Source organism: Gavia stellata, chromosome Z (genome assembly GCF_030936135.1).
Source record: "Gavia stellata isolate bGavSte3 chromosome Z, bGavSte3.hap2, whole genome shotgun sequence".
NCBI lineage: Eukaryota > Metazoa > Chordata > Aves > Gaviiformes > Gaviidae > Gavia > Gavia stellata.
The window spans coordinates 78,372,727-78,396,801 of NC_082637.1; the positions used below are offsets into that span (position 1 = coordinate 78,372,727).

General features: G+C 43.5%; 1 protein-coding gene across 1 annotated transcript; it reads left to right on the plus strand.

Annotated features, from left to right (window-relative positions):
* KIAA1958 (KIAA1958 ortholog) lies at positions 1–24,075 on the plus strand. Its single transcript, XM_059834273.1, has 4 exons — positions 1–1,156; positions 4,455–4,470; positions 17,988–18,013; positions 23,030–24,075. Exons 1-4 carry the CDS (start codon positions 1–3, stop codon positions 24,073–24,075), a joined length of 2,244 nt encoding a protein of 747 aa, XP_059690256.1.

Here is a 24,075-nt window from a genome sequence, read left to right on the forward strand (position 1 = left end):
ATGGAGGACTGCCTTCACACCTCCTCCGAAAACCTCTCCAAGCTGGTGAGCTGGGCCCACAGCCACGGGACCATCTGCAGCCTCATCCCCAACCTCAAGCACCTGCTCTCCGAGGGGGCCCACGGCAACCTGACGGCCATGTGGGGCTGTAGCGCCGGCCATGCCTACCACTGGCCCCTGGCCGCCACTTGCCGGGCTGGCTCCCAGGAGCGCGTCTGCTTCCAGGACAGCCGCAGCTTCAACTCGGACAGTCCCAGCATGCTGGGGGTGCCCTCGGAGGCGCAGGCCAGCCCCCTGGAGCGCTACCCAGGCCGGCCGGGTAAGGCCAAGCTGGACTGCACCCGGACCCGCGACTCCTGTGACTTCTCCTACTGCAGCGAGCCATCGGAGCTGGGCGAGCCCGTGGAGGAGTATGAGGATGAGGCCACCCTCTTCGACATGGTCTGTGAGTCCTCCGTCACCGACGAGGACAGTGACTTTGAGCCGCACCCCCACCGGGCCCCCGCCGGCCCCCGCAAGCGGCCGGCTGCTGGCCTGCCCACTGCTGCCCAGGCCCAGCCTGCCGACGAGGGCGGTGGCGAGGTGCTCCTCAAGAAGATCAAGCAGGAGCTCCCCGAGGACTACTACATAGTGGCCAACGCCGAGCTGACGGCTGGTGCCGATGGGCCGGCCCTGGCCCTGACGCAGATGTCCAAGCCCAAGCCGCAGGCCCAGGCCGGGCCCTCCTGCCTGGGCCCTGCCAGGGCCCTGCCCCAGCCGGCGGCAGGCCCCGACCCCGACCCGCAGCGCCTCTCTGCCTCCCCCCCCGGCCCGCCCCGGCTGGCCACACAGAGGCCGTCCCGGGGCTCCCTGGCCTCCCCGGTACGGGGGGCAGGCAGTGGCCCTGTGGCCGCCCTGCAAGTGCCAGCCACCAGCTCCAACAACACCGCCGCCGCCGGGAAACCCATCAGCATCCCCCTCTCAGCCCTGCAGCTGCCAGGTCAGGAGGAGCCGCCGGCCGCTGAGGAGACCCTCCCGCCCGCCCCGCAGCTGGCCCCGGGCGGCGAGGCGGCCGGCTCACCCTCAGTGAGCGCCGAGCCCGAGGTCAGCTCCAGCCAGCAGCAGCCCCACGCCGCCCCCGCCGCCACCCCCGAGGCAGCAGCGCAGTCGATACCAGGTAGGATGCTGGGTGGGAGTTGAGGGGCGGCGATGTTTTGGCGGTGGCCCCCCCAGCATGGCTTGGTGAGGGGGCCGCCAGGGAGGAGGTGCTGCATTGCATGAGGGTGCCCCAGTCCCACCAGCTCGTAAGTCGGTAGATAGAGAAACCATCCCCTCTGCTTAGAAGAGGATTTGGAAGACCTCAACTGAGCAAAGGCCAGGAGCACCCCCCGTGAGAAAGTGTGCCACTGCCATAGGGAAACCACTCTTTTAGGACAGGTTTATAGGTCTGTTTTAGGTGCAGTTCTGTCAGGGGAGAGGGCGTGCAGCCGCCTCGCTGTGTGCATGGGGCAGGGAGGACATGAAACCCAGCCATGCACTCTTCTGATGAACCAGAAAGAAGTGGTCTCAGCCAGTGAAGCCTAGAGTTAGGGGCCTTCACTCTGTGAGAAAAGTGATGTTTGACATGGAGAGGCAAAGGAGGGCACAAGGAGAGTACCTGGAGAGAGGTTTGTGCTTCTATAAATCTTTATTAAATGGTTTCCCTGACCTGTAAATCAGAGCAGCCTGCAGAGATGAGAAGGACAACCACAACCTTAACCGTGAAATTGGTAACACTTAAACTTTAATCCAAGAGAAAAAAATGCTTTTTTCCCTGTTCTCAGTGGAAGTTCTCATATCCTGTGTCCTTCATTGTTTTCATCTTCCACTGCTGCCAAAGCACCAAGAATTGGCACAAACAGGTCAATATTATTGGATAAAGAGCATGTTAAAACAGCATACTTCTGCTGAATGATTATCCCATGTGCGGAATCACTGAGTGTTGGCCATAGGTCTTCTGGAGGGGGCGGAAATCTGTTTCTTGAGCAGACGTGCCAGCTCCCTCTGGACCTGAATGCAGACAGTGCTGGCTTTGCTCTTCCAGCTGGTGAGTGGTGCCATCTTGGGAGGAGGTGAGGGCAGGAGCAAGCCCTTCATCTGCTCCCTTGCTGGTTCAGCCTAGGAGTGTCTGGTCAGACAGCAGAGCTGAACAGTGGAGGAGGGTAAAAATTGCCTATATGCAGTCCCTGTGGCAGCTACTGTAAGCACTAAAAACAATGACTTCAACACCTTGGATGATACTTCAACCTGGACACCCTGAAACCTGATTTAACACTAGTAAATCTATTAATTGGCAACAGCCTGCAGATCTTGTTGCCAAATAAAACAATGAGCAAAGTTAAATACCCAGTTTTGCTAAGTAAAACCCCACTAAGCATTAGAAATTAGAAAGGGTGATAATTGTCTCAGTTACAGCAGAATTCTTCTTTGGGACCCATTTCTGCATGGCTGCATCATTGAGATGTTACTTTGCAGTAGTCCTGTCATGTAACATCCCTCGTGGAAATTCCCTTAAAAAACTCCACCTGGTTTAGAACTGACTCTGCTCAGCTAAATATGAGAGAGATGGGATGCCTGATGTCAATCCGAATTGCGTGGTAAACCAACTTACTCTGCATTCCTTGGTTTATAGCGTATCACTGCTGTATATACTAGAGCGGGTTTCTACCAGTCTGCCCCGGCAACTTGCTCAGCCTCAAACTTGTAAGCTGGGACAATGGAATACAAACCTAGGCAGAATTTGTCCATGTAGGTGTGTACTATCTGGGAGATTGATTTACTTTCAGCAGATTCATGAAACAACTCAAACCCTTTCAAACTGCTTTTGCCAGGTCCTCAGAAGCCAATCAAGGTTAGCAGTTGTTACTGCTTAGGGTTAAACCTTACAAGAATGGATGCAGTGCCACATTTTCACATTTATATAGTTTTCAGAGCAGGGTTGATCCATATCTAGTGTCTCACTGTGAGGACAAAGTGGGATTGCATCTAGATTTACACCCACTGTATAAATCAACCCTCAAAACCTCCTAGTGCTTCTTGCATAGACAGCAGTGTTATCTCAGTGTACCGTCCAAATTCCAGTTCAGTCAGTTATGTTCTCAATATTTAAATTTCTTGTGTTGTTCTCAAAAAGTGTTACGCAGTTCCTCTCCTCAGCCTGGCATAGTGTTGTTGTAATATGCTGTTACTGTACTCAGAGGTAGCTACATTTTTACTAGGGTAAAATGATTGACATATGACTAAAACTCGATACTCACATCAGTAAAGTCTCCGATTTCCATAGAGCCTCCTCCTTTGGGAAAGAAGTGTTGGCGTTAATAAATCTTTGAGTTGCAGAGAAGTGGGCAATGTTGGCAAGTGAGTTTATTACAGATGCATAGTTCTTCTGCACAGCAGATTCTTGCAGATAAAATGTGGAGGTCTGATTAAAGACTAGAGTAGGGTGATTTCGTTAGGTTGTCTCTTAACAAAGAGACATGTACTGAAAGTGGATCATGATACATAAAATTTGAGCAATATTGAACTACAAGAGGATGTTTATCTATCCTATGTAAAAATGTTTCTGTCCTAAACAGAGGGAAACAAGGATGAGTATAATTCTTATGTAAAAGAAGGTATGAAATAATTATACCAAGATGCCTAGAGCTTTTGTTAGCTTATAGACTTGGTGGATGCTTGACAAAGAAACAAAGGTACAGTTGAAAGTGAGCAGGGAATTTAAATTCTGCCTTGTCTCCTACAAAGGGTTGCTTAATTTCAAAATAATATGTGAAGCCTTGGTCCTGGTACCATTAGAACTGGTTGTATGTTTATGAGGTCTTTGCAGGACTAAGGCCTTAAATGATAAGTTATGATTAAAGGGTGTGATCCAACTAGCAAGAAATACTACTTGGAGTTTTAGCTTAAGTCACATATCCTTGCACTAGTGTCAGACACAGCTGATAGTTTCCATGCATGGTAATCTTGTAGGTCATGAAAAATTCAGTGAGATTCTCCATGAAATCAAAAATATTGATGCTATATGTTAGCTTAGGCCAGGTTAAGCCACATTATACTTTTGGACTAGTTCCTGTTTCAAACATTTTTTTTTATTTTCCTCTTTTACTCTCTGTAATTAAACCATGGCAACTGAATGTGTAAGCAGGGACTTTACAAAGGTATTTTTGTGTCTTAAAAGTGAAGTGGCATCCCAATGAAGATTCAGTGAAGTTAGACACTGATTCCCACAGCATTGTGGAATATACTGAATTATTTTTTAGTTTATTTTTTATTTAGTCCTTTTTTTTTACATGTGGAAAAAATGAGAGGACCTACAGCTGATAGGAGAGAGATTTTTGCAGTGGTGGAGAGCAGGGAATTTCTGCAATTTCTACTTCCCAAACAGCTTCTTTTGTCTTTTCCTTTTGCTAATACTTGGTCTGTTTTTTATGTCCAAGAACCACCAAGGGCAAGGTAGGTCTCATCAGTGAAGATGGAAGATGAGTAAGAAACATGATGCTTTAGGTTGCAGTACATGCAGCCTAGAGTAATTAATGACATTTGTATGTCTGAAACCATGAGTGGAAAAGATTTGTTGTTATTGCAGAAAGATATGGAAGAAGACTATGGCTCAGAGGAGGATAGAGCTTATTGTAGGAAGGCGAGTTTTGATCCTCAGAGAGGTAGGACTTACTTTGTAAGCAGAATTGCTGAATTCCACCTAAAGACTGAGGGTGAAGTTGTGCTTTGGATTAACAAGACAGCAGCAAGACGTCTCTGGTCTGACACTAGTCCAACACTGTAAATACAGGAGCAAAGAGTTCCATGAGGATACACTAAAAAGATGTCAAATCCATATGTACAAAATGTGCAGACCACAAAGAGTAGTGAGTAGAGATGGAAAATAAAAAATCCTGTAAATGAAGTGACTAGGGTTGTTGCTTCTGTCAGAGATGTGGCAAATCATATTCTTTGGGTACCATCAGAATGCTATCGTGCATATACATTGCTGAACTCGCCGGGCTGCTGGGTGATGTTTTACATGTACATGTTTTTGCAGAGTTTGGAAGGTAAACAGGTTGTCCACGAGCACCACTGCTTTCTTAGTCAGTGTGCTGCACACTGTCCCTCTGCCAAGGTTATTGAACGGTATGAGTGTTTGAATGCGTGCCGCGATGGATGGTGCCCTGATCTGTGCTGAGGGCAGTACTCAGCCTTGCTGCCTCTGATGTCTCTGCTCTGAGCTCCTCCTCATTCTTTTCTTTTCTGTAGCTGGTATGTCAGGATCCCAGATCAGTGCCTGGTGATCAACTTAGCCTGGTGTCTTGGGCAAAGATCTAGTTCTGGTCTTGTGCTGTCATCACGAGAAGGTGCAAGCAGGGATTGCAGCCTTTCATGATTGGCACCTAACGTCGGTTGACACTCGCCCTTCTCTCAGTGTGGACATCCCTGTCAGTGACCATTATAAAATGCAGTGCATCTGGGGGTTGGCTGATGTTGATGTAGAACTTCTAGGTGCAGTATTTTTATGTATTTTTCTGCAATCAAAAGAACAAGGATCTCTCCCTTTTGTCCTATCTTTCTCTCTGCACCTGTGTGGGTTTAAATTAAGTGGGAGCTGAGATCCCTGTGTGACCATAAGACTCATGGATTAGGAGCTGTTAGATGAGCATCAAAATGTTACAAGACTTAGAGGAGAAAGAAGTCCCCCACACCTCATGAATTGCCAGTTTTGACTAGGTTTAGCTTAAACTCCTAAATCACTGTTTACACTGCAAGGAAAAAAAATATGTCATCTAGCACACTCCAGAGAAGTGCAAACAAGAAAAAATAATGCCTTTTTTTAGAGGTATATAAAGCATCAGCCATACATACAGAAAGGCCAAATTAATCCTTGCTGTAATTCTTCAAAGTCCAGTGGAACTGTGCCAAGAATGAATGTAACACAAGGCAAATAATCATGTCAAATGAAAGTTACAAAAATTTATTTAAGCTCTTCCAAGAACACTCAAAAAATTGCTGATCAGTCTCTGTATTTGTAATTTACATATGAAGATTTACTTTTGGCTAAAGTGACTGCTGAAGCCTGCCAAATTCTAATACAAGAGTATGTTTTATGAAGCTGTTACTACAAGAAGCATTTATCAAGTTATTAATTCTTGCAGGAGAACACTGAAATGAAGATTCATCAAGTATTACAAAATCTTTAGATTTTCACTGTGCTTCAGAAATGTATTTATCACCATTTCAGGATTCCACATCTATTTTCTTTAGTGGAAACTCCTTCCAGACACAGAAGGCTCATGTCAGCCTCTTTGCAACCTTGAAGACCAGCAATGGACTTGTCATGTAGAGAACGATCTTCTTGCTGTCCTAAATATTAGGTATTTCTCAAAGCAGCTACGCATACAAGAGGTCAGGCTGCTGCTTTTCTTGATGTCAGGGCTTGTTTCGCCTGTTCACCATGGACCTCCTCTGACTGGAACTACCTGCAGCACACAGAGACATCTCCTGGCAGCAGCATTACTGGATATGTATATACATTTTAGAGGAAACAGTTCATGAGTATTAATGCTGAAAGTAGCTTGGTGTGGGAGAAGTTTGGGGATGGGCTTTGAGTTCTATTCCTGCAATAAAAGCTGTATAGGCCTATTGAGCCTCTGTAACAAGTGAGGAATGGTAGTTTCCACGCAGTCTGTGGAAGTTGCTTGCCTGTAGCTAGGACGGAATTAAATCCGTACCCTCAGAAAGATCTATTGCAGCCAGGCCCCAGCAGTTTTTAAGGATTAAGTCTGTAAAGCATGCCAAGTTCAGCTGCCAAACAGTCAGGAATATTCTTTGGGGTTCTGCATCACTGAGAATTATTGACACTTCATTTAAATACAGATTTTTAGTTCAAAGTACCATAGCACAAACAGTATTAAGTAACATGGTGTGTCAATGAATGGCTGTGTTCTGGAACATCACTGCTCATTTCAGACTTAGAAATATATCCTCTCCCCCATTACCCCAACATGAAAGGCAGAAAAGTGAAAAATAAGAAGCATAAGTGAGAAGTAGAAAGCAATCATTTTTGCAAGACCAACATGATCTAGGTGCTATGCTCTCCCTTTCGCTAAAGGCGTCTTAAACAGACTACTGTTGTGTGCAAAGTGCTGTGTTTTGTGATACTGGTATATAAAGGAAGAAAATAAAGCCTCTGCTGGTTGCAGCTGTCCTGAAAACATATGGAAACAACAAAGGAAACTGGACAAGTCTGTACAGAACATCACTGTATTTTTAGGAAATAGAAGATTATTTAACATGGTGTTTTTGATCAGAGATCTGTTTTCTTTGTGTGGTCTTTGCAATTGCTCTGTTTAATGTTGGTGCTGTTTTCATCTTATGATTTGTGAGTCTCTAAGTAAGAAGAAACAGGCAAGGCAGGATAAGATTGGGATCTGCAGAGGAGACACAGCACAGCAGCCAAGAGAGACACTGACTCTGGCAAGGCCTCAGACATGCATTTTCCTTTTGTGCTTTGGATGGGGTGCTGTAACGGAAAGGGAATACAGGACTTGGTGTTTTAGGTCAGGATACTTTCTGAGAGTGTTTTTCCACTTTGGATGAGGCTGGTACTTCAGTAAATATATCTACAGAAGAACTATTTCATGTATGTATTCAAGATCTAAGCTTTTAATAGCAGCAGTAAACCTTGGGAAGAACTGTTTTCACCTGTCTCCATGATGGGAGCACGCAATTTTTGCATAAGCTGTTCTGTGAAGTCAGCACACAGTGACTTCTTATTTCTCCCATTTTTCTCATACCTAAATTATTTCCCTCTTAGTGAGTCTTGTTCTGTCATGTCATCTTCTTTTTGTGCTTGCAGTGAACCTAGAACCTGCTTGAGCAGGTAAAAAATTCTGAGTGTATTTGCTGTCTATCTAAGCAAGATAACAATTTTGAATACAGAAATTCTTGTTTTAATTTTTCCAGAAAAGAAAACAGAAGCATGATGGTAGATATTTTATCATGGCTGTCACAGCACAGAGCAGTGCTTGCTAAAGCATACAGATCCTGGAAGCACTGAAACATGCTGAAATCTGTCTTTCTTTGATGAAGTATGCTTAAATGAGGCATCTGCCCATGCTGTTTGCAGGAAGCGTTGAACCAGGCTATTAAATCAGAGCCTCAAGAGAGAGAAACTGAAATGCCTACTTTCTCTGATGAATCTTTCTTGCTGGGGCACTCCACGGACTGGTCACACAAAAGCTACTTTGGACATTGGTTGTTCTGAACAGCTTGAATGTGTCTAGTGGCCTCTGTGGGACGGGTGGGCAGAGCTGTATTTTTATTTCCCACATGAGTCCGTATTTGTCTGGAGCCCAGCAATGTTGCCCTGCAAAAAGGCAGGATGCTGCTGATCACGAACGCTGTGTTAGAGGCAGCAGTTCCCAGGTCCTGGCTGCCACCAAATCCTGCCCCTGATGGGAGCCGGGAACAGGGAGCTGCTGCTTCCTGCAAGCATGATGTGTAAGAAGTGCTGCTGAGGACCTTGCTGAGTTTGTCTTTGGCATCCATGCTTACCTTGCCATCAAAGTATCTACAGCTCCTTGCTAGCTGTGGGAAAGAAATGTGCTTTTCAGACTTGCAAGCTCTATATTCAGGTCTCCCAAGGACCAGGCACCCTACCAGAGGAATAATAATGGGACACTTTGAAAGATTAAAGCCAACCAGAAAATTGAGCAGCAAGTTATAGTTGAATTTACCATGAAACATTTTAAGTGTTTTTTAGTGAACATCCCCAAAATACGTCAGAAGTCCTTTCTCTCCTTAAAAAAGAAAACAACAAATTAGTGGTGTTTTGTTGTTTTGTTTTTCAATTGTTGGTTGGCAGCTGTACCTGGGTCATTCAGATCCAGTGTGTAAAATCACTCTGACACCTTCCATAAATTAATTGCAGTTTTTTCAGTGAGGCAGTTCTGGCATATCTTCTGGCCTGCATACAGGAATTGACATCTCACTACCCATTAGTGTTGTTATTTTTTGTTAGAATGAATATAATGAATATAAACTTGCTGTTTGATGAGTGTACATGTATCTGTGTATGCAATAGGTCACAAGTTCATTTAAAAATGAACTTTAAAAGAATTTAAATTTCTTTGTGCCATGTATCTTTGCTTAGAAGCTTGATTAGTAACATAGGATAACATAGTAATGCACTGGTCTCGGTATTTCCATGCAAGCTTCAGAAAAGACCATTTATGTATAATATGAGATATCATTAATACAAAGCCATGGAGAATCAAAGTGAATAGTGAAGACTGCACAGCAAAATGCTGTTGTAGGTCTACATCCATTTTGTGAGTTCAGTCTGGTTCGTACTGGTCGCACTTCCAAACTGTGAAATAGCAGTGCTGGTAGAGCGCAAGACACAGCTTAAAGTCACCATAACCAGTGTCTCCATTGTTTGCATATTTAAAGATTCAGCATCAAGCGTTTCCAACTCTTTCCTTGAAAAAAGAGTGCTCTGCGCCCTTGTTCCTCTTGGAATTTGCAGTAGTATTGTCAGTTGCCTTAGGGATGCTATGGTTTGCTTGTTTGATATACAAACCCAGCTGGTCACCACTATACTAGGTCAAGACAGTGTTTAAGGGAGTTGAGTGTATTCCAGGTGTTGAGGTTTGTTCTTTGTTTTTTGAATCCGAGTGCAAGGCCTTTTATCCTCCAAAGTAATTTGTGTTCCCAAGTAGGCAGCTTCAGTGAAATGGTCTCACAACCTCCCGATAAGGAAGCACTAAGTGACTGCAGGATCAGGGGCCAAAGGCATACCCTTCAGATCACAACAAAAGCATCTTCAGAGTATCTTGTAAAACAGCTTGGCCGACCCCCTACTCAGTCCTCTGTTACCCTTTTATTGATTTTGTGTGGACATTTTCAGTAAGTAAGTGAAATTTTCCCCTGCAAGCTACTCTATGAATGCATGAACTATGCTTGCTCTATATTGTAGTAAGAGGGTTGTATTCACCTTCAGGGAAAAACATATGGCAAACCTTTCTTAAAGATGTGGTGCTGTCTTTGCGCGATAAAGCATGGACATAAGCACTGCTGAGAACTGAGCTCAACACTTTGGTGAGACATCCCCCCAAAGGTGAGCCAGTCTATTTCCAGGGAGCAGAAAACCAGAATTTTCAGGCAGGCACTTTCCGTTAAGCATTCTTTACAAGATGTTGATGAGCCAAGGTTGAGGCTCCTGCCTGTTCAAACAAATTTAAGTTTCAGGCTGAGACCCCAACCTTGCAGAAACCCATGAATGATCTATATAAGTTAAACTTCATGTGACTTGAGATTGTGACTGTAGATCACAGCTTCTTTTGTCTCCTACCTGTGTACTGGTTACCCCACCGTGCTCTGTTTTTCCCTAAAACTTTGTATGTCCTCAAGTAATGCCTTTGGTAGTGAGTGCCCTGGACTGCAGATAAAAGCTTTATGTTATGCGCCTAATTATACATTGACCATTAAGTGTATTGGCTGCATCTTACTTCTAACATACACCTGTAGCTCCTGTTAACTTTAATTAAACAGTAAGTGCACACACACACAGAAAAATACTGTGTGTGTTCCTGTTATTAAACTCAGAGTACCTTTAGACTGGCAGTGACGCTGTGGTTTGTTGTCAGTTTTCATTAACTAGGCCTTCATGATGAAAGCATCACTTGAAACTATACAACATAGATTAATAATACTTAATCACTTGCTGATTTGTACTTGGGGAAAAAAAAGAATAAAGCTGGCCTTCTGTTTTGTTCAGAGGAGGAAAAAAATGATTCTGAACTATTCTGACCCAGGTCACATCACCCCAGTGCAAAAGCTGAATGTGCTGTATGACTGAATTATTTCAAGCAGGACATACCTGTACCCAAAGATCAAGCCTGTGAAAGATAAGGACATTCATCTCTGATCTTTGAATAGCTTGCTTCAATTTTCTGTTTACACTCAACCTCTCTCCTAACTGGGTATTTGCCTAATCTCTGCTTTAGTACTGTGGCTGGTCAAGGATAGCAGTGTAAGTCAGCCACAGAAGCACGGATGTTTCTGTACGGGAATAATTTAATTTTGTCCACAACTTGGAGCACTCTTCTGATTGTGGTGAGCTCTGTCCTTCAGTCATGTGGATGTGCCAGGTTATGGGGATTTTTTTCTGCCACTGACTCTTGGGAAACGGAGCACTGCCAGTTGTTTGGGACTTGCTCTCTCTTACTGGCTATACATGCAAGAAAACAAATAGTCAGGAAAACTATTCTTGGCATTACACGCCTATATGCTGATATATGCTTTGGTTTTTGCTCACAGATTTACGTTTCTTTTTCCTCTCTGTGTAAAGAAGTGCCTTTTCGCCTCTGTTTCCTCCCCTGGTTTCAGATAGCCCTCGGAACACTTAGTTTGACAAATTACTTGTCCCATTTATCATTCACTTGTATGGTTGTTAAAGACATCAGACTATTATTGTGCTAGTGCATAATAAAATAGCCATATATATATGTGTAACATACATCCGTAATTATATCCATTAAACTATACCCCATGTCACCTCTTACATGAATTAGTTGGTGTCAGTTTTGGTATGAACTCGTTCAGTAGCAGGGGAACTGATTGTTCATATCCTATATAAAAGAACAAATTTTTTTATGGAAATAACAATACAATCCCGGCAGGAAAATTTTGATAACGTACTTACAGAAGAGAAATAATAACAATATTCTGAGCAGCAAAGAGGTGTGTATGTGTGTGTATGCTCTCTGTGTGTGTACGTAGCTAGAAAAAATTTGAAACTCCTCAATTTAAGAGACTTTACTCAAGTAGAGCTGCAAAATGTGACTAAATAGCTATTGAATTAAACTATGATAAAGTAAGTTTAAACATGTATTCAAGGACAGAAGTAAACAAGTTGTGCCATGAACAACACCCAGTTCCTGACAAATGTGTGTTCCTTATCCCTTCGTCTCCTCTCTGTGCAGAACTTCCAGTTCCTCCTATGCCTCTTGGGACTCCTTGTCCTGGCAAATGCCAGGATGTGCCATGGCGAGTCTGGAACAAAGTCTGTATGTTTCAGTCAGCCAGGGTGCGTGAGCAGCTGCCTAGCAGAGTGTCCAATGCCTGAGGTCTGTGGCCTTTCCCAAAGTTGGGATGTATTCATGTCTCTGCCCTCTGCCCAGCTGTTGAGTCTCCCCCAACCTTGTACAACATTTACATCTTTGAACTTCCACCCCTTCCTAATATGGCGAGACTTGTGTTTGCAAAAGTTAAAGTGAAGTTCAAAGTTATCATTTTTTCTGGAGTGCAAGGAGGAGAGGACTCTCAGCACAGGCTCAAACCAGAAAAGCAGACTAAAAAAATCCACCTTACGAGCTGCTTCACTTTAAGTGTTGCACTTTGTCCTCTCTGCAGAATTGTGTAAAGAGCTGGTCCTTAAATTCTGGTCTCTGACCCAGTGAAGACAAAGGAAGTATGTGCATTAAAATATGCATTGAAACTAGTTAGGCAAGGTTGTAAATTGTGAGCTCTTCATAGAGTTTGTGCCCTTCATAGGTTGCTTCAGTAATACTGGAGAATACATAGTGCGGAAAGCTAAAAGCAGATTGGTCTGGTTGGGCAAAATCACCAATAGAGAATTTCAGAAGTAAAACCACAAGCTCGGTAACAAGGCAATTTGAGTACTTTGCTAAATGAAAGATGGGTGTGAGAGAAAAGGTACTAAAATGCAGTTCTTTGGGATGCATGTGCTGCAATCTGTGTTATCAGAAGTCAATGGCACGAGCTCTCAACATGTTTCCTATTACACCTGCAGTAGATAGTTCAGCCAGAACAGAAGAGGGTACCTTTTGATTCACTACCAATGGCATTTTAATAAAATAGAGGGAGAACTGTCTGCAGTCTCTCATAAGCAATGTATCAACTAAGCACTGTCAGCCTGTGTAGAGAGCTCCACAGCATGATTTATTATGTTAATTACAGTCATGTGGGCCTCATGCACTTAAGTCTGAAACTGCTCACATTCTCAGCTTGATTTAAGAATACGCTTTGGCCAAGAATTAAAGTGCAGCTTATTATAATTAATACAATAAAATATTTATTACATACTCCTTTTTTTCACTGCTTGTTGCCGCAGTTAGACTGCCTCATTCTGAAACAGTGATATAAATTAGATTTCAGATGTTGAGATCCTCATCTGTTTTTAATCTCTCTCTTCAGTGCTGTTCTTTTTTTCACATCCCTTTGTTCTGATTCTCCCTTCTCTCCCCCTTGTCTTCATTTCCCTCCAATATTTCCCAACTCTGCTTCTCAGTTGCTGGCTGGACTGAATCAAAAGCAGGCAAACTTCATAGCCCTGGCTCATCCCTTCAAGACCTCTTGTATTGCTCTCTCAACTATGCTTATTAAATTTAGCTCTTAAATGCAATGACATTAAAACTGGTGGTAGGCCATAGCTGAGACCATGCTAAGCCTCTGGTGATGTGGGGTGGCATGTAAAGAGAAGACTAAACTATAAGGGGATACATGTTTGTGTCCCATTTCTCATTGTTGTTCCACAGGGCTTGCAACTGCAGACAGGCACAAAATTCCACTGCACCAAATTTTCCAAAATGCTGTATAAATTTGTACCTGTGATTTTGTGCAAACCAGCCCACTAGTTAAATTGCTGACTGAGCAATCGGTGCGTGCAAGATCTGTTTATACATGTAAATCTGGCTTTCTCTGTATGAGCATGTAAAGGTGGAAACCTTACGGAAAATCTAGGTTCTTGTCTTTCTTATATAAGAAATGGGTTTTTGCTGTGAGAATTTGTATTTTTCCCCTAATGCCTCATTAATTTCTAAATTATAAGCTTAATTCAACAAAGGAGGTGTTTCTCAGATGTTTACAGTTTTTTCTCTCTTCATTTTGATTTTTTCTTCTTGTTTTTTTCTCCTATCAACTTTTGAATCGAGTCGTCTTATACAAATAAATGTTATTCAGTTGTGACCCTCTTGCACCTTCTAAATATATAATGATGTAGTCCAGTAGATTTCTATGTTTCTACAGAAGCATATACTTAAATACAGGGATCCCAATCCAGAATGCACTTAAAATATGCTTTGTTGAATTGGAAACTTATTTGGGAGAAAACCAGATATTCTGCTGAGGATGTGTGTGCAGCACTTTCTGGACTGGTATCAAGCCAGCCAACTCCTCTTGGAAAGTGAGTGCGTTTCTTCTGCTGTGCATCATGCAGCTTCCAGTTCTCAGGGTAGGTTAGACAATCACTAACATACTCCTTTAATTCCTTCTGTTACAGATCATGAAGTAAATAAAATGCTTTGAAAGTGCAACATTTCACTGTATTGCTACAAAGTCCTGGGTAAAAAAGAATGCTATTTTCCATAGTTAAATATTTAGCCTGAAGAAAATAATTGGCAAAAAATGTCTCTTGTCTTTAGCCTTAAACTGAAATCAGTATTTTGATTTTTCTAACTGGACTTACCGCTCTTTACAACTACCTGAAAGGGGGTTGCAGAGAGGTGGGTGTTGGTCTCTTCTCCCAAGTGATGAGTGACAGGACAAGAGGAAATGGCCTCAAGTTGCGCCAGGGGAGGTTCAGGCTGGATATTAGGAAAAAGTTCTTCACTGAGAGAGTGGTGAAACATTGGAATAGGCTGCCCAGGGAGGTGGTAGAGTCACCCTCCCTGGAGATATTCAAGGAGCGTGTGGATGTGGCATTGTGGGATGTAGCTTGATGGACACGGTGCTGTGTGGTGTTGGGTGGGTTGTGGCTTGTTGTTGTGTGGTGGGTTTTTGGTGTGGGGTGTGGTTTTTTTTTTTTTTTTTTCCCTCCAGGTTGGACTTGATGATCTTACAGGTCTTTTCCAACCGTAGTGATTCTGTGATCCTGTGATTCTGTAAATCAGTTGGCAATTATGAGATTACATAGCTGAATACAAAGATGCATGCTCTACATAAAGCTGGTATTTGCTTCACATTCTGGGTAGTGTTTTGCCACTTATCAACTCCAGCAACACTCCAATTTCACCTACCTACCTTATTTTTTTTAACCTGAGCTCTGAAAGAGGAGAAATTATGTGTTAGAAGTGAACATAGTTGAAGAAAGTTTAGTCAGTTATTTTAAGAGGAAAGAAGTTTCATGGGTTTTTTTAAAGTTTTCTAATGTTTTTAGGTTTGCAGCATAGAAAACTCCAAGCATGGCTTTTATATCCTCCACCTCTATGAAGAGTTGGGTCCCTGGACCTCAGTCAATTATGTAAGGGTCCAAAAAATCTGTTTATATAAAGCTCCTGTAAAGGTAACAGGGCAGCTAAAGCAGCAGACTCCAGTCTAGCTGTGAGCTAACATTTTGCCTGCACATCACCTAAGTACCATATATATGGTTTCTCCGGTGCTCTTGCAAAATATCTTCTGCTTCTGACGTTCTCCATGCTGTGCCCCAGGGAGCAGCTGTAGTGTCCTGCTGTGGAGTGCTGCAGTGTTGGGCAAGCCTGGGAGAGCTGGAGTTGGTATATTTGTTCCTGCTAAGTGGAGGTGGGATCTGGGTAAACGTGAACCGAGTAGCCCCACTGTTGTGGTACAGAGGAAATGCATCCCATTTTGCATTGCACTAGTTCACACCAGTGCATCACAGAACAGCTTCAAAAGGAGATGGGAAATTATACAGTCTCATACCCCAGAAATACCACTGTAAGTGTTCAGTGGAAGAAGTGAAATGTGAGGTAAAACTGGCATGCAACACTTCTCTTTTCTAGCCCTAACAAACCCAAAACCAGACAACTAGACGGAGATAATACTTGAACAAATTAAAACATCTTTTATTTAGAAAATGTATTTTTAGAACCTTTGTGTTGAAATAGCTCAGATGTCACATACAGTCAGGTGGAGAAGAAGGAAGCCTTGTACAAATCGAAGTTCCCAGAGTGCTGCTGTTTTGCACCATTCATTAGTGATTGCTAGTATCCACTGCGTAAAAAGTTGATCCAGTCAGAGACAGAAGGACATAAATTCTTAATCCCTTGTCACAGTTACAAATTTTTTGTCATCTGAGGATCATGCAGTAGTGCCATTAATATTGATGTGAATTTTATTGTTGACTTTGCCAGCAGCCAAATTGCACCTTGTATCTTTTCAGGCTGTTGTGGTAAGAAAGTAGTGAAAGTGAATGCGAACTGAAAACCAGCACTGGTGTCTGAGCGAACATCCATTTATCAGACCATTCTGTACCTTGCAAAAAATGTACAGACTACTAAAGTTTATTTTAGTGACTCTTACTTCATGAAGATACCAATGTATAAATATGCCCATGCTTGTTTGCTTGGAATCTGTGTCTTTTCTTTGATGGAATCTAAAGCTTCTTAATTATAGAATCATGAAGTATTTCACTGATAATTTTGTTGGAGGAGGTTAACTGAATAGAAGCTTTTTTTTTGCCAAAACACATACTTTCTTTTATAAATGGATTTTCATTAATAAAGTTCCATCATACTACAGATTTCACATGCTAATGAAAGCCTTTTCTGAAAATGTTAAACTACATAGAGTTCGACTTACTGTAGTAGAAATAGGTAACTTTAATTGTTAAACAGAATTTAGTAGCAGTATCAGATGGGTAAGGCAGAAATTCAAGGAAAAGTGCAGGAGTGCTTTCTTCTACTTCAGTAATCTGCATCTAACAAGTTAATCCTTTGATCCTGCAGAGCTCAGAAGTGGTTAGATGTCAAAAGCTGATAAAAGTCTCCAGGCAGTCACAGGGTTTTCCCGTCGCTTTCAACTGACTCATCAAGCCTAAACTTATGGCACAGGAAGCGCACTTTATTTGGCCTTAGGACTTCCTAAAGAAATGGTTATTGTTGGATATGAAATAATTACATTAAAACATATGTATTTTTGATTAAGCCTTTGACTACTGCATATGTGTAGGAGTTGCCCCAAGGAAGTTAGTCCGTACCAGATCATAAAAGTGCCAAAAATATCATTCTCCAAGTGTTTAGCAGCCAGTCTCTTAATCTCAGGGTGTTTCTGTGAATGTTCAGAGGCACTTCTGCTGGGGAGACCTCCTGCTCTTACCTTCACCCTTGCTCTTCAGCGGTGAGACAGGAGAATGGCTTTCACTTGGTTATTCCTGTGATACAGTGAAAACCAGCTGTCAGCTTTCTAAATTTTGCATGCAGAGAGAGCACTGGTATTTGGGGATGCCATGGTACGATGGTGCCATTCAGCCGCTCCTGGCAGGCATTCAGCTGCTCCTGCAGCACTGCTTCCAGGGAGGCACGTGTGCCAGAGAGTCCCCCAACCTTTCCCCCCATGACTGGACCATACCTCCTGCCTGCTACGGTCATTGACTTGAGAATGTCATTTGCCTGCAGGTATCTTGAAACAGGAGGGGACAGGAGAAAAGAAAGGTAGGAGCAGGGTGTGGTTTACATTAACTGTTTTAGTGGGCTGCGTATGGCCATGCCCCATAGGTTGGATATCGCTGCTTTTCAGTAATTGCAGAACAGGGGCAAGAGCCAACCTGCAAAGTGCTGGGATGTGGAGAGAGAGTACTTAGCTCCAGCATGGAGACACATGGTGCCTTGTGTGGAATTAACAAGGCTTTTTCACTGGAATGAAAGCATTTTGGTGGAAGCAGGTCTGCTGCTGCAAAAGCATTTTCCTAATCAGAACACAAATGGGACAGAGGAGACTTTGGCTGGTGGTGTGATTACCACCAAAAAACCCACCTTATTTTTAATGTATTTCTTATGAGATATGACGGCCTACCTTAAGCAAAGTTTAAGACTGCAATAATAGCTCTGGTTTGTGACTCCCACTAATGTTACAAACCATCTCTGAACATTAACAATCTGCATATGTCTGTCATGAAAGCAAGTGCCTTTCCCCCCACCATACATAATTACAGAGGTTATGTCCTTTTCGGGGAGTCTGAGTGGTGTATGTGCGCAAGCTGAAATAAAAACAACCCAGAGTTTGATAACTCCACTGATAATGTTAAGTCTTGGCTGCGTTAAGATCAGATTATGAAAAGATCAGAAGACAGCTGTTGCTCTGTGGGAGGGATCATCTCATGGTTGCAGGCTAGCCTGAGACACTCAGCTCCCACTAGGTTGTCTGTTTAATCTCTGCCAGGCCACTTTATATCTTCGGCTACATTTAAACTGGGACATCTAAACTACACGGCACTTTTTCAGACTCTCAGTTGGGAGTTTACCCTGTATCCCACAGTAGGGTGGGTTTTACTGGCTTTTTCTGCCACATTCTGGTTTTCTTGGAAATGAAAACTCTGATGTGGGATCAGATAGGAAACACAAGAGCTCCAACCAGGTCCTTTGTGCAGTGATGCAGTGGCGGGGGGGGGGCAGGACCTCAGGAGGTGCATCCCCAAGTCAATTTGGTTTTTATGTTTCTGCTCATAGTCTATAAAACAGGGGTAACAGCACTACGAACTCCGAAGGTTGCATTATGACAAGGAAAAGGCATTAAAGACAACTTGGCTTGGTAGATCAATGATGACAATAATTTTTGGTTGGTTGGTTCAGACTGTTTTACTAGCCGAGATAAATGAGATTATCTGTCATCCTGGAGCCTAACAACAGACACCTACAGAAGACGATAAGAAAGGTGCAAGCATATATGACACCTCCCCACTCTACTATCCTCCAGCAATTTGCACCTCAGGGCCTTCCTGATACAGAGGTGTTCTCTTATATTGAGGAGTGCTTTGTGATTTTTTTCTTCTGTGCTTTTACCCAGTTTTGGAACCCATGCACGCTGAAGAGTTGATGATACTGTGAGCAGCGGAGGCCCAAAAGCAAACAGGTTTATGCTTGCAGTGGTCAAGGAACTAATGTAGATCCTCACCTGTGTTTTCAGTGGTTTCCAGCAGGACCACAGAAAATTTAAAAAAAACCCAAAAACGTAAGCCCTGGCCAAAAAAGCTTTTGGGCTCTATTCAGGAAGATGAGCAAACTGAGATCAAGCAAATGTCTGGGAACTACTACATTGGAAACACTCCTGTCTAGGACAAGAACATTCACTTTCAATATCCAGACACAGAGACGAAGTCTTGTACCTCAACAGTTCTCCCAGCTTGTCAGATCCTTACCATAACATACACATTTTCAAAAATTCACTGTGATGGCAGTTGAGATGCCTTTTAGTCTTGAGTTCTTAATGATTGAATTACTTTTATGTAGCCTTTCTTTATCTGTCAGTCTGGGTGGATTTGTAAGGAACAAAATGACATTACTTCAGCCTCATCTTCTCTGTCAAGGTCACAAGGCCATGTGGCTAGAGCAGAAGCAATCAATGCCAAATATCTAGACTGTGGTAAGGTCTTTAATTCTGTTTCTACTTATTTCCTGTAGGCAAAGTAGAGATGTGTAGAGTAGATGGGTTTGTTGTAAGTATTTTACAAGGGCCATTAGCAGACTGCACCCAGCAAATAATTTTTGTGGTCTCCTTGTCCTGTCAAAGGTTGTATGGAAAGGATGCAAGGTGTGCCTGGTCTTGGGCACTGTTTCACTAGTGATCCAAATGGCATAGTTGTGCTGGGGATGGGTTTGGCTGGGATGGAGTTTACTTTCTTCATAGCCACCCATACCCTGCTGTGTTTCAGATTTGTGACTAAAACAGTGTTAATGACACACCAGCGTTTTGGCTGTTGATGAGCCGGACTTGCACACTGTCAGGACTTTCTCTTTTTCCCACTCTGTCCCCCCAGTAGCTAGGCCTAGAGTGGGCAAGAGGTTGGGAGGGGACACAACAGGGACAGCTGATCCAGACTAGAGGGATGTTCCCTGCCCTACAACATCATGCTCAGCAATAAAAACTGAAGGGAGGGTTTTTTTGGGGAGGTGGGCATTGCTCAGTGACTATCTGGGCATTGGTCTGCTTGTGGGAGATGGTTAGTGGTTGCCTTTGCATCACTTGTCAGTTGCGTTTCTTTTTCCTCTTTCCCTCAATTTTTAAACTGTCTTTGTCTTGACTCGTGGGTTTTCTCGCTTTTGTTCTTCCTATTCTTTTCCCTGTCCCTCTGGGATGGGGAGTGAGCAAGTAGCTGTGAGGTGCTTAGGTGCTGACCAGGGTCAACCACCACAGTAATAGAGGATAAGATTCTGAAATTAGCAGAAAACACAAAGTTTGATGATATTAAGAGCATGCCTGGCTACAATTTATGTCTCCATGGTAGTTGGAGATGGATTTTATGGTTTCCTTCAGCACTATGAAATCTCCTTGGTTAAATGAAGAAGAAAGACTTTAATGATATGAAGAATTAAGTCTCCTTCCTCAGCTATCCTAGTCTATAAAGAGCTGTCTTAGTTAAGTTAGGCTCAGCTGCATCATCTGCTTTTGCTGTGGATGAAGAGCGTATGCAGATGATGACAGTGGCCCATCTGACATCTGATGACTTTGGCACTCTCAGACTCTGTCCATTGGGTCTCACTGCCTCCCTGCATTCGTCCCATGCTATGAGAGATCCCTTATGTTTGAGCAGTCTCGTAGGAAGAGAATAATCCACCTCCGCTGCAGGCTGGATTCACAGTCAAAATAGACATAGCCCTCCTGATGTGGCTGGATGAGAAGGTGACCCATTATTTTTAACATTTCCCACCTGCCTCGTGAAGTAACACACCAGAGCACTGCAGGAATGCAGTGTTTCTGGGGTACTGTTTTGTTCATGAAACTTCAGGGGATCTTTAATTCAGCGTGGTTTTTATAACTGTTAGCTGCAGATATGGCAATTTCCTTTGCAGATTAAGGAAAGATGCCATAACGTAAATGACTGACTGGGTGTCACTGCTGTGTTGTGACAGGCTGTCCTCTAAGAAGTAGTGACTGATGACATGTATAAAACTGAGCCATTATATGTTCTGTTTATATTGAAACAGTACTTAAAATGTGAGCTGTCAGTCAAAGCACTGATTACTTACACAGTGCTATAATAAGTGGTGGTGGGTGGAGTGAACAAGATACCAGAGTAAATGTTTGTTTCTGAGCTGTCTCTTATTTCCAGCCTGCATCTAGCCATAATAAAAGGATCTATCCTATACATTGCCTAAAGCATGGACTTCATCGCAGGCTGGTAGGAGCTCTTGATACTGACATCAGTATTAAAACCAGTTTGTGAAACAGGCTGGTGACCTTTTCTTTTTCCCCTTGAGCACAGTTAGACCAAACCTCAGTGCTCTGTGGCAGCACTTTTCATGGCTGCAGAAGCCTCCACAGGCCTCGGCTGCAGACACCCACTTCTCTGTGCTTTGCAGAGGGTTTGAGGACCCTTCTCAATAGGTTTCACTGAGTGCTGTGGATGCAGTGGATGCCTCGCAGTGAAGACACAGGACCTGGTCCTGGGGGCTATAAACTCAGGCCTGTTTCTGGCCAGGTGGCAAGTCCTGGGGCAAGTCGCTCCCAGTGCCTCTGTCTGCAGCTGTGGTATGGTGGTGATGGGATGAACTCTCTTCAGAGTCACTCTGTAGGTGGGTAGGAGGGGAAGCTGCCCAGCTGTGCACCAATCTTTCTGCACTGCATGAGACACTGCAGGTGGGCTAGGGAAAGAAATAGACCTACCTTCCTTTCCCTGCTGCCTCCCCTGTTGACAGGCTTGTAGGGCAGAGCAGGCACGAGGAGCAAGCATCTGAGCACTGCTGAAAAGCACGGGTGTGCTACATGGTCTGACATGAGCGTGGCCTGATTGACAGAGAGGCAGTGGGAACTTCACCTGGTCTCATACCACTTTGTGGTGTGTATGTTGGGTGGGAAACAGCTGGTGAGTGTTACTATGGCACTGCTGAAAGGACACCAAAATGTATGGTTTTTGCAATGAGATAGAACAAAAAAGAACTTGCTTTTTTCTCCTCTTCTGCTTATTAAGTGGAAGAGAGAAAAAAGAATGTTCCATTCACAATTACAGAGAATAGTCAAATAATTGGATTTTTCCTTCTTTGCGCTTGCTGTTAATTTCCTAAAACCATTAAGGTTTGTCACATTCATAATGACAGTTTCACCTATGTGCTTGTAAGCTGCATCCTTGTGCAGACGGATAGTTTGCATATGCAAAGAAAACAGTCCTTAAGTACACACATCACTTACATGTAAAAAGCTTCTCCTTTTTATGCTTATCTTATGATGAGCCTGAAAATTAGCTGTCAGTAACAACCATCCTAGCAGTAGCATCTGAATATTGTGGTTTGATACGTCACTGATTGTGAGGACCTTTGCATATAGCCTTATAGAGCAATATAAAGTTGTTTGCAGAATTTGACTTTTCTGAAAAATGAAAAGAAGTGGTCACAATTGTACTTCCACTGTCAAGGTGCAGCTTGATTATGTAGAGAGACTGTATAATCATGATTTTCTTCCATATCTTCTGATGTGAACACATTAACTAGTTTTTTTGTTCTTGTACATTTGTCAATTACGCATTTCTTTGTAGTAGTTTTCCCTGCCAACTCCTTTGTTAGGATGTGCTGCATTATTTTGTACTGTATATTTGTCTATATTTAGCTCTTTAAAAATGTGTCTGATTAAAGATATTTTTTACTGTCATAAATATGATGCTTTAGTTATTTTTTGTAGAAAAAAATTGGAACCAGTACAACCTCTGGTTTCACAAATGAAGCAATTCAGAATGGGCTTATTACTTGGATTGGGCCCTGCACACAGCACTGGGATCCGCAGAAAAACCTTGTACCTTGCATTTGTTCTAAAAAGCAGAATGGTTCTAATCACACTGTTTTCCACAAATCTCCATGCATAAAACTGTGCCCCAGTGTCATGAGGAGCTCACTTCCGTTTTGTGCCATACTCTAGTACATAATTTGTGAAACTGAAGTTGGCTTTTCAGTCATGTGGCAGGTATGTAATGATGTTTTCCAGTGCTCTTTGTGAAATTGATTTCATTTTTTTTTCCTTTTTTTTCCTTTTTAAGGAAATTTGTTTTGTGGAAAAGTGTGTCACAAAAACTCACTGCTTCTGCTTTCTTTTGTCTTTCCCCTTCTCCCTTTTCCAGACCAGGATGAGAGAGCGGCAGAGCTCAGCAGGGAGCAGAATGAGAAGACCATTCGTAGCACTCAGACAGCTCTCCGCAATTTCCGAGAGTTCCTCATCTCCAAGTACCCCTCTGAGACCCGGGAGATCTATGTCATCCCCTGCAAAGAACTTGATGCGTACCTTGCTTCCTTCTTTGTGGATGCCAGACAAAAGGATGGGTCTGAATATGAGCCAAACAGTCTGGCCAACTATCAGTGTGGGCTGGAGCGGTATCTCAAAGAGCACAGGTATGGATACAGTATTACAAGGGATAAGGAGTTCAAGAGGTCCCAGGAAGCTCTAAAGCAAAAGCAGATAGAGCTGAGGTGTAAAGGAAAAGGAAACAAGCCACACAAATCCATGAAGCTCACCTTTGCTGATGAGCTTATCCTGCGCAAAAGAGGCTTGTTGAGCCGGTACAACCCCGAAGGGCTACTGAACCTTGTCTGGCTAAACAACACTAAGGCGTTTGGACACTGCACGGGTTTCCATGGGTCCACCCTCAAGTGGGGAGACATCCGGCTGCGGGTGACAGAGACTGGCCTGGAGTACCTGGAGTGGATGGGGCCAGACAATGGAGACGTCAATGCCAAGAGCAAGAGAGGCGGGACAGACTCCCGGGTCTACGCCACCCAGCACTCCCCACAGACTTGCCCCGTGCAAGACTACAAGGAGTATGCCCAGAGGCGGCCTCCAGCCATGCGCTATGAGGATGCGCCTTTTTACCTGTCCATCAAACCTGTTGTCAACTTGGCTGCGCTTCACTGGTACAATTGCCAAGCCCTGGGGAAAAACAAGCTTGCCAAGATGGTAAAGACAATGTGTGAGAAGGGTAACATCCCTGGCAGGAAGACCAACTTCAGCGTCTACCAGAGCTGTAGCACCCTCTCAGAAGCGCAGAGCAACCAGCTGGTGCTGATCTGCAATAACTTGAGCCAGCAGGCTGCCCAGTCCATGGCGAGTCACTCCAATACTGGCAACTTCATAGTGTCAGCATCCTATGACTCTTCCTCTGACACGGCTTGA